Source organism: Oncorhynchus mykiss, chromosome 25 (genome assembly GCF_013265735.2).
Source record: "Oncorhynchus mykiss isolate Arlee chromosome 25, USDA_OmykA_1.1, whole genome shotgun sequence".
Classification (NCBI taxonomy): Eukaryota; Metazoa; Chordata; class Actinopteri; order Salmoniformes; family Salmonidae; genus Oncorhynchus; species Oncorhynchus mykiss.
In genome coordinates, this window is record NC_048589.1 from 38,316,002 (window position 1) to 38,327,532 (window position 11,531).

General features: G+C 41.7%; 1 protein-coding gene across 1 annotated transcript in view; it reads left to right on the forward strand.

Moving 5' to 3' along the window:
• Positions 1-11,235, forward strand: part of LOC110504247 (forkhead box protein N3) — a 133,526-nt gene extending 122,291 nt beyond the window's left edge. Inside the window, 2 exon segments of the mRNA XM_036962803.1 lie at positions 6,468-6,837; positions 6,839-11,235. Coding sequence (XP_036818698.1) covers positions 6,468-6,837; positions 6,839-7,000 — 532 coding nt within the window. The 3' untranslated portion in view covers positions 7,001-11,235.
• Positions 11,236-11,531: the final 296 nt, after the last annotated feature.

Here is an 11,531-nt window from a genome sequence, read left to right on the forward strand (position 1 = left end):
AGCCAATCAGGGTTTAGACCTGGGCCTGGGCACTATTACTAAGCCAATCAGGGTTTAGGCCTGGGCACTATTACTAAGCCAATCAGGGTTTAGGGCTGGGCACTATTACTAAGCCAATCAGGGTTTAGGGCTGGGCCTGGGCACTATTACTAAACCAATCAGGGTTTGGGCCTGGGCACTACTACTAAACGAATCAGAGTTTAGACTTGGGCCTGGGCACTATTACTAACCCAATCAGGGTTTAGGCCTGGGCAATACTACTAAACCAATCAGGGTTTAGACCTGGGCACTACTACTAAACCAATCAGAGTTTAGACCTGAGCCTGGGCACTATTACTAAACAAATCAGGGTTTAGGCTTGGGCACTACTACTAAACCAATCAGGGTTTAGGCCTGGGCCTGGGCACTACTACTAAACCAATCAGGGTTTAGGCTTGGGCACTACTACTAAACCAATCAGGGTTTAGGCCTGGGCACTACTTCTAAACCAATCAGAGTTTAGACCTGGGCACTACTACTAAACCAATCAGAGTTTAGACCTGGGCCTGGGCACTACTACTAAACCAATCAGGGTTTAGGGCTGGGCACTATTACTAAGCCAATGAGGGTTTAGGGTTGGGCACTATTACTAAACCAATGAGGGTTTAGGCCTGGGCCTGGGAACTATTACTAAACCAATGAGGGTTTAGGCCTGGGCACTACTACTAAACCAATCAGGGTTTAGACCTGGGCCTGGGCACTACTACTATACCAATCAGGGTTTAGACCTAGGCCTAGGCACTATTACTAAACCAATGCGGGTTTAGGCCTGGGCACTACTACTAAACTAATCAGGGTTTAGACCTGGGCCTGGGCGCTACTACTAAACCAATCAGGGTTTAGACCTGGGCCTGGGCACTACTACTAAACCAATCAGGGTTTAGACCTAGGCCTGGGCACTGGGCACTACTACTAAACCAATCAGGGTTTAGAACTGGGCTCTATTACACCAACAACCACTTTAGTAGTTAATGATCTCTGCTTTCCACACTCAAATGAAATGTTCGTTCTGAAGCTTGTGATACTGTTGGTATTTTATTGAATAAGTCGTCCTCGATAGGTCTGAAAACCTGTTCATGATACCATGATTATCTTAGTGACAGATCCCAGGTCATCGTGATTGATGGAATTTCTTGAAATACATAAAGGTGTACCACAGGGGGTCGATTTTGGGAACCTGTTCTCTTCATTATTTATATAAACACCATTGGTAAATCTGTTAAAACATGTTTTAACTTCATCTATATCCAGATGATAGTATTATGTCTTCTATTTTTTATTAATTTTTTATTTCACCTTTATTTAACCAGGTAGGCAAGTTGAGAACAAGTTCTCATTTACAATTGCGACCTGGCCAAGATAAAGCAAAGCAGTTCGACAGATACAATGACACAGAGTTACACATGGAATAAAACAAACATACAGTCAATAATACAGTATAAACAAGTCTATATACAATGTGAGCAAATGAGGTGAGAAGGGAGGTAAAGGCAAAAAAAGGCCATGGTGGCAAAGTAAATACAATATAGCAAGTAAAACACTGGAATGGTAGATTTGCAATGGAAGAATGTGCAAAGTAGAAATACAAATAATGGGGTGCAAAGGAGCAGAATAAATAAATAAATTAAATACAGTAGGGAAAGAGGTAGTTGTTTGGACTAAATTATAGGTGGGCAATGTACAGGTGCAGTAATCTGTGAGCTGCTCTGACAGTTGGTGCTTAAAGCTAGTGAGGGAGATAGGTGTTTCCAGTTTCAGAGATTTTTGTAGTTCGTTCCAGTCATTGACAGCAGAGAACTGGAAGGAGAGGCAGCCAAAGAAAGAATTGGTTTTGGGGGTGACTAGAGAGATATACCTGCTGGAGTGTGTACTACAGGTGGGAGATGCTATGGTGACCAGCGAGCTGAGATAAGGGGGACTTTAACTAGCAGGGTCTTGTAGATGACATGGAGCCAGTGGGTTTGGCGACGAGTATGAAGCGAGGGCCAGCCAACGAGAGCGTACAGGTCGCAATGGTGGGTAGTATATGGGGCTTTGGTGACAAAACGGATTGCACTGTGATAGACTGCATCCAATTTGTTGAGTAGGGTATTGGAGGATATTTTGTAAATGACATCGCCAAAGTCGAGGACTGGTAGGATGGTCAGTTTTACAAGGGTATGTTTGGCAGCATGAGTGAAGGATGCTTTGTTGCGAAATAGGAAGCCAATTCTAGATTTAACTTTGGATTGGAGATGTTTGATATGGGTCTGGAAGGAGAGTTTAGAGTCTAACCAGACACCTAAGTATTTGTAGTTGTCCACGTATTCTAAGTCATAGCCGTCCAGAGTAGTGATGTTGGACAGTAGGTGCAGGTAGAGATTGGTTGAAGAGCATGCATTTAGTTTTACTTGTATTTAAGAGCAATTGGAGGCCACGGAAGGAGAGTTGTATGGCATTGAAGCTTGCCTGGAGGGTTGTTAACACAGTGTCCAAAGAAGGGCCAGAAGTATACAGAATGGTGTCGTCTGCGTAGAGGTGGATCAGAGACTCACCAGCAGCAAGAGCGACCTCATTGATGTATACAGAGAAGAGAGTCGGTCCAAGAATTGAACCCTGTGGCACCCCCATAGAGACTGCCAGAGGTCCGGACAGCAGACCCTCCAATTTGACACACTGAACTCTATCAGAGAAGTAGTTGGTGAACCAGGCGAGGCAATCATTTGAGAAACCAAGGCTGTCGAGTCTGCCGATGAGGATGTGGTGATTGACAGAGTCGAAAGCCTTGTCCAGATCAATGAATACGGCTGCACAGTAATGTTTCTTATCGATGGCGGTTAAGATATCGTTTAGGACCTTGAGCGTGGCTGAGGTGCACCCATGACCAGCTCTGAAACCAGACTGCATAGCAGAGAAGGTATGGTGAGATTCGAAATGGTCGGTAATCTGTTTGTTGACTTGGCTTTCGAAGACCTTAGAAAGGCATGGTAGGATAGATATAGGTCTGTAGCAGTTTGGGTCAAGAGTGTCCCCCCCTTTGAAGAGGGGGATGACCTCAGCTGCTTTCCAATCTTTGGGAATCTCAGACGACACGAAAGAGAGGTTGAACAGGCTAGTAATAGGGGTGGCAACAATTTTGGCAGATAATTTTAGAAAGAAAGGGTCCAGATTGTCTAGCCCGGCTGATTTGTAGGGGTCCAGATTTTGCAGCTCTTTCAGAACATCAGCTGAACGGATTTGGGAGAAGGAGAAATGGGGAAGGCTTGGGCGAGTTGCTGTGGGGGGTGCAGTGCTGTTGACCGGGGTAGGAGTAGCCAGGTGGAAAGCATGGCCAGCCGTAGAAAAATGCTTATTGAAATTCTCAATTATGGTGGATTTATCAGTGGTGACAGTGTTTCCTATCTTCAGTGCAGTGGGCAGCTGGGAGGAGGTGTTCTTATTCTCCATGGACTTTACAGTGTCCCAGAACTTTTTTGAGTTAGTGTTGCAGGAAGCAAATTTCTGCTTGAAAAAGCTAGCCTTGGCTTTTCTAACTGCCTGTGTATAATGGTTTCTAGCTTCCCTGAATAGCTGCATATCACGGGGGCTGTTCGATGCTAATGCAGAACGCCATAGGATGTTTTTGTGTTGGTTAAGGGCAGTCAGGTCTGGGGAGAACCAAGGGCTATATCTGTTCCTGGTTCTAAATTTCTTGAATGGGGCATGTTTATTTAAGATGGTTAGGAAGGCATTTAAAAAATATATCCAGGCATCCTCTACTGACGGGATGAGATCAATATCCTTCCAGGATACCCCGGCCAGGTCGATTAGAAAGGCCTGCTCGCTGAAGTGTTTCAGGGAGCGTTTTACAGTGATGAGTGGAGGTCGTTTGACCGCTAACCCATTACGGATGCAGGCAATGAGGCAGTGATCGCTGAGATCTTGGTTGAAGACAGAAGATGTGTATTTAGAGGGCAAGTTGCCCTGCCTGTTGATATGGCTGTGTCAAAACTACTAAACTACTACTACTGTGTCAAAACTACTACTAGAATCTCTTGCTGATATAAAACTTGTGCTTAATACAGGCAAAACAAAATACATGTTGTTTTCAAAGTCTCGTGAGAGTGTTTCAGATGAACTGCATGTTCACACATTAGATCGTTCTTTAATCAAATGTGTTCCCACATATAAATACTTAGGTATTTGGATTGATATGGATTTGACGTTTAAAAAACATATAGATGAGCTGGTTAAAAAAGCTAAGATTTAAAGTTGGCTTTTTCTACAGAAAGAAATCGTGCCTTTCAGTGAATTTCATGAAAATAAAAATAGTGAAACAATTTTTCACTTAATATTTTTTGATAAAACTAGACTAAATATTTTCACTTCACCAAATAATTGATTGAAACACTGCTTTGCCTCAACAGCACTCTGTAGGGTAGCACCATGGTGTACCTCTGGGTATATTGGCAAAACCTAGGAGGCTCATGGTTCTTACCACCTTCCATAGACTTACACAGTAATTATGACAACTTCCGGAGGACATTCCTCCAACCTGTCAAAGATCTTCAAGCATGAACTGGCATGTTGTCCACCCAATCAAAGGATCAGAGAATTAATCTAGTACTGAAAGCATTAGCTACAGATAGCTAGCACTGCAGTGCATAACATGTGGTGAGGAGTTGACGCAAAGAGAGAGAGAAAGACAATAGTTAAATGGTTTTGAACAAATTAATTTCTTTCCAAATAAAGGAGAAGCACGAGAGAGAGAGCTAGACATATTTTTTAGTATATTTTTGTTCGCTTTCACTTACTTAGCTAGCATTGAATACAGCTAGCTAGTTTAGCCTACTCAAACACCTGGCTCAAATAGAGAGAGATGCTATATTAGCTAGCTGGCTATGGCTATCCAACACTGGAACTCTTCCAAGTTAAGGAAAGCTTTTGGTTTTTATTAATTTATTGCCACCCATGGCCCACCTCTGTAACTTCTAAACTGCTTGCTGCTGACTGTACACAATACTGCATGATTGTAGCGGGATTACTAACGCATTCGTTCTAGTTCCTATGTTGACTATGACGTGACAACGTCACAGTTTTGGGCTCCCGAGTGACGCAGCGGTCTAAGGCACTGCATCACAGTTCTAGAGGCGTTACTACAGACCCTGCTTCGATCCCAATGTCAAGTGTGTGCACAGCTGTCATCAAGGCAAAGGGTTGCTACTTTGAAGAATCTCAAATATAAGATATATAATATTTGATTAACACTTCTTTGGTTACTACATGATTCCGTATGTGTTATTTCATGATTTTAATGTCTTTAATATTATTCTTCAATGTAAAAAAAAATATTAAAAAAATAAAGAAAAACCCTTGAATGAGTAGGTGTGTCCAAGATATTGACTGGTGCCGTAGATGCAGACAAGAGTGCAAGGCAGTGTTGAATGTATCACTTTCTGTCGCCTTGATTACTTACAATTATTTCGACCTGTGCACCTACGTTGTAAACACTCTTTTATAGGCTAGGTTGTAGCAACCTCATGATGGGGTACAGGGAAAATTCTAGTATCATGTACTAGCCTAAACCTATGGATGTTACATTGAGATGGGTGAATGGAATATGAATGACAGTCATCCAATATGCTGTAAAAGAAATAAGGCCATGTTCATGAAAGAAATAATCATCCTCCCTCATCTTAAACGGCACTGGCCGCCACTGCTGTTGAAGTATAGACACCTGAGTTGCTTTATCCGTTGACAGGTCTGGTTAACTCTTGAGGTTCCCAGGGTCTCCACCTCGCTAGGTAAACCTGTTGACAGGATTGGTTAACTCTTGAGGTTCCCAAGGTCTCCACCTAGCTAGGTAAATCTGTTGACAGGATTGGTTAACTCTTGAGGTTCCCAGGGTCTCCACCTAGCTAGGTAAATCTGTTGACAGGATTGGTTAACTCTTGAGGTTCCCAGGGTCTCCACCTAGCTAGGTAAATCTGTTGACAGGTCTGGTTAACTCTTGAGGTTTCCAGGGTCTCCACCTCGCTAGGTAAATCTGCTTTTAGTTGTATTGCCCCGTATTGCTGGAACAAAATTCAAAATACATTTCATCTTGATGTTCTGTTGACATTCGGGCAGTTTAGAGTATTGATTGTGGACTTACTGTGTACATACACTGATAATCACCATTGTAGGATTTGTAGTGCTGTCAGCCTGTCACACAAAGTGAATCGACTCGAATTGAATGGTACTTCCATGATCCCCAAGGGGGGAAATTTAATTGTCACAGGTTTTATATTGAAATCACAGCCGTTGCAAACATGCAGAGTGTTGTGCTACTTTGCGTGACAGATTCTCACATCTAGTCAAATGCAGGGAGCTGTAAAGTTTGTAATGTTTGCGTTAGTTAGTGTTAGTTTGTGTCCGCTGTTTGTGTGTTTATGTAAGTGTATCTAACTTGTGTCTCTGTCTCTCTCCAGGTCAGTGCTGTCCGGAGGCTGTCGGAAGCGTAGCGACAGCAATCCCCCCTGTGACTCCCCATTGGTCAGCAGCGACCCCAAGGAAGACCACACCTACAGCACCAACCAATCGGATGACGGCAGCGACTACACCAGCGACTCCAGTCTCCGCCCCATTGCCCGTGACGTCGCCAACGATTCAGACTTTGAATACGAGGACGACGAAGACGACAAGAGCAAGATCCAGCTGGAGATCAAGAAGGAGGAGCCGCGCGATTGGCCTATAGACACGTTAGACTCCACCCCTTCCAGCCAGCAGCACAACAAGAAGCGGCATCACTTCCTGAAAGCCAAGCAGCGGATGGGCGTGGCTAGCGACACCCTCCCGCTAAAAAAAACGGCGCGCAGAAAAGCCGCCAGAGAGTGATGACGAGGAGATGAAGGAGGCGGCGGGTTCGCTGCTCCACTTGGCTGGCGTCCGGGCCTGCTTGAACAATATCACCAACAGAACCGCCAAGGGCCAGAAAGAACAGAAAGAACCCACAAAAAACTGACCACAGAAAGACAGAGAGAGAGAGACAGAGAGACACAGAGAGACAGAGAGACAGAGAGACACAGAGAGACAGAGACACACAGAGAGAGAGAGAGACACAGAGAGAGAGACACAGAGAGAGAGAGAGAGAGAGAGAGAGAGAGAGAGAGAGAGAGAGAGAGAGAGAGAGAGAGAGAGAGAGAGAGAGAGAAACATCACTTTTAATATAGAAATGTACACTTTCTTTTTTCCAGGACATCAGGTGAATTCTGAAAGATTTGTGGCAATATCAAAAACAATCACTTTGTTTTCCTATCTTTAAAGTTAATGTTTTTGAAGGTTGCAAAAAATATGTTTTTTTATTTGTTTTGTTTGTTTTTTATTTGTTTAAAGGATATTAAAGCCATAGACAAAACGTTTTCTGATATTCAGCTAAGTTAGCAGGGTTCTGTTGGCTGAAAATAACAAAAAATGACCTTTTTGGAAAACTGCCCCATCCATGGATCGGCTTGGTTGTATGAATAGAGTAGGGGATCAAATTGTTACTCTTCTCAAAATGTACCCAGTCCCAAACTATTACCCTTTACAGGCTCATCAGACGCAGCTAACACTACATAATACATTTCAGCAGGCTCATACACTTGTTATTTCTGTGGATTTTCCTGGTACAAAGTTCTTATGGGGTGCTTATCACTGACTATTTTGTTTTTACAGTGATATAGATCATTAAAATAATAATAAAGTAATAAAGTAAGTGTTCAGGGTCAGATCTTAACTTGAGATAGATTGATGTCTAAGGCCTGCATATTCCTGTTAGGATGTGACCATATACTTCAATGTGTCACAATAAACAAGCACAAATACACATGCTATACTGGCTAAAGCAATGTTATATTAGTCAACTAGTTCACTGAAGTAATACAGGTATATGCTGAAGTAATACAGGTATATGCTGAAGTAATACAGGCATATCCCATTTGTTCGGCATCAGACTTTCGAAAACAATGGTGCTAATATGTCGGATATTTAAAAATATATATTTAAAACCTAGTTTTCCAAACTCTGTCTTGTCTGTGTGCGAAGCAGCTTCCCCAGATATTTCTTTGACATTAAATTATGTGATGCTGTTAGCTTAGTGACCATTAGCCTAGCTAAGCTCATAGAAAATATACTCATCAGTTATCCTAGCCTAACTAAGCTCATAGAAAAGACACTCGGTAGCCAGTTTTTGTATGTCCTTCCTTTGTCGTGTCAGTGTTGAAACAGTGCCATATAGGTATTGGTCAGCCCACTGATGATGGTAGCACTTCCTTAGCTAACTATCTTTCTGACTGCTAATCACATTTACCCACTGGCACTAGCTAGCATGCCAAGGCAGAGGGGACAGTGTTGTTTTCCCCTTAAAGGTTGACTGTAGGACTGTAGTGAGGTGAAGTTCGCTGGTACAAGTGGGATGAAGGAAGGGTTTGTTTTTTTCCTGACGTTGTCTTCTCTAAATGTAAGTTAATTGAGTTTGGTAAAAGCCATAAACTAATAGTCTGGCTAGCGCTTATCAGAGAGGAAAATAACTGAAAACATGTTGAGAGAACCTCAAAATTGCCTGTGTCCTTTTATGAAAGCAATCGACAAGAATAACTGAGTTTTACTCCAGTGATATAGTGATATTCTCCCCGTGTCACAAACACCTGAACACCTTGATGTGTTGGATGGGAAATGATGCTGTGAAACCTGCCATGTGATTTCATGTGAGAAGAACAGTCATATGACTGTGGAGCTGTTTATTTTAGTGTTTGTTTGTGTTTACTAACCTACCCTCATGACGTAATAAAGCAATTTCATCCAGTCAGGATAGCACTGTATAAAAAGTTAAACTAGAGTTGTAGATTTTTTTCTAAGTTTAAGCAATGTAGCCAGCATGATTTTTTTCCCAAATCGTGTTGTAATGGTTCTGTAAAGAAAAAGATACAAACATGTTTATATTCAGACAAAGATCATGTTTGGTAAATAATGTATTTAGCATGAAGCATGAATTATTTTCATATAAGTATCCTAGCGAACAAAAAGGTTCTGCCTGGAAGTTCTGCGCCCATAGGTGTGGAATCCTTCTCTGTTGTTTTGTCTTGTCTTTTTGATTTGATGGTTCCTTTCTTGTCATCTTCACTCAACCTTGTTTTAACTTGGGCTTTGATACAGTAAGACAAACTTATTCAGGGACAAAAAGCTGGTCTGTTGGGTAAATCTCTGTCTGCGATATGATGGTACCTCTCTCCTCCCGTTGGTAGATGGCGACTTCCTTCATCCCATAGTGGATAAAACTACCATGTCCCACTAGATGGCCATGTTAGAAAGGGACACAACTGACAAAATGGTCAGATCTTCGTGGCATGAATTTGAGTTATTTCTGCGTTAAAAGGACCAAACGTCCTCTGTCTTCTCCAGCATGGCCGTATAGTGACCCCTGTGTCTGATGGGTTCTCCCTGACAGGTGAATGTTGAAGCCCGTGTGATTAAAGATGAGGTTGGATGGTAGTGAGTGTCGGCCGTCTGTTCTCTCACCCTTCCTTCTCTGTGTCTGTTCTTCCATCGCTTCTTTATTTTCTAAGGTTTTAGACGTCGTTGATGTTTCAATGTCTTCCTTTTATTTTTTGTTTTTTTTGTTTATGAAACAGGAGTTTACCAAAGTGTTTTTGGGTTGTTATTTTATGTGTCCGGCTGTGTTGTTGTCCTTTCTACTCTTGTAGCTCTTCAGGTCTTTGTTGTCAGTATTAAGCAGGCTACTATAGACTCGTTGGACAGGTAATAACTTGAAGGAAACTCACAAAATAAGACGGCTAGATAAATACAAACTACATAGTGCGTATTTTTACATTATCTCACCAGATTGCACTAAGATATTAAATGAAAGATTAATTTCAGTGCCAAAGGCTTTAATAATTCCTTATCTACCTGAAATAGAGTACAAACATATGTGAACACGTCAAACGCTGCCAGTGTGCTGTTGCATTTCTGTCAGATGGGTCGTCGTACTGTCCTAGTCCTTGTTCTTGGAACCTACCACACTACTCGCTGTGCATTGGCTCCTTGGAATGGATTCCATTTTGTGTGGCCTTTTTAGTTGAATATAACACCCATTATCCCATAATACACTCCATTTGACCAGAGCTAACTAACCCGATGAGGCTCTGGTCAAAGTAGTGCACTATATGGACAATAGGGTATCAGTTGAGACATCCCTTATTTTCCCTTCATTACGTTGAGGTGATGTGTAAATGTGTCTTCCACTGATAATATATTACTAAAGATACGTTATCGTTTGTGGGATACTGCCTGTCTAAAGTCTAACACTCACTAGATAACTCTTCCTCCAATCACAATCCTTCAGGTGCCACAACGTATGAAGTGTTCTGGAAAAAACATTTCATATGAATTATTATCAATGAACTGTCAATACTAGCCAGGCAAATAGTGATGTATCTATTGATGAGTTTAAAAAAAGTGTTTATTTGTTTTATCATGTTTTTTGATTGTTTTATATCTATTTTTCTTCCATATTTATTGTTTGGAGGGGTTTTATGAGAAGAAAGGAGAAGAAAGCTCAATGGATTGCCGGGTACTTATTTGCGGTACATTTTTCACATGGTCGTCATGGAAACTGCATGGTACTTTATCTCACTTACGTCAATAAATTTTGATAGAATCAGCAACTGCTGGGTTTTAAGAGATCCTTATTGGTGCTTAGTTTTCAACTAATAACTTAAACAACACAGAGCAATTTGTGGTTACAAATATTGAGTGACTTTTATTACCACTGTTGTTGTTTAACAAAGGAACAATACACCAAAAAGTCCCCATGTAGTTTCTATGTAAATAAGAGGCAGGTAGTGTTCTGTAAAAACATGCTACTGATCATTTCTGTGTCCTGTTTCTGAACCCCGTAGTCTTGATGGCATGACCTTCCAGCTGATCTGGTAATATGGAGTCCTCCGTAGGTGCGTTCTGTATTTCATTGACGTGTATTCATATTGCCAAAGACAAACTACTTCATCAATTCATGTAAATATCACCGTGTCCGTTACTATGACGAAAGTATGTTTTTATGTTTGTGTTTTAGTTCCCCCCCCCCCCCCCCCCAAAAAAAAAATGTGCCATAAGGTTTCTGTGCTGTATTGTCTTCCAGTTTAAATGAAAACAGTTACTCCTGTGGTCAGGTTCCTTCAATAAGCCTTTAATAAATCTTTATGTATTTGAACTTTCAAATCCACATGAGTGGCTGGACTTTTTATGCCACTTAGCAGCACCTATTTGTGGTTATCATGTACATTTTGTTTGCTGTGCAAAACCCCTCCACTTGTGGTTGTTTGGGAATACCTTAAGCACTCCTGCTTCTTCTTTTCATCAAGCCTTTGAATATTTTCTACTCCTCATTTCTACATTTTAGAGACGGTTTCCGGACTTTAGAAAGAAAAGATGAGAAGAGGAAAGAAGGGTGAGGACAGGAAGAAGAGGAGAACAGGAAGAGGAAAGAAGGGTGAGGACAGGAAGAAGAGAGGAGA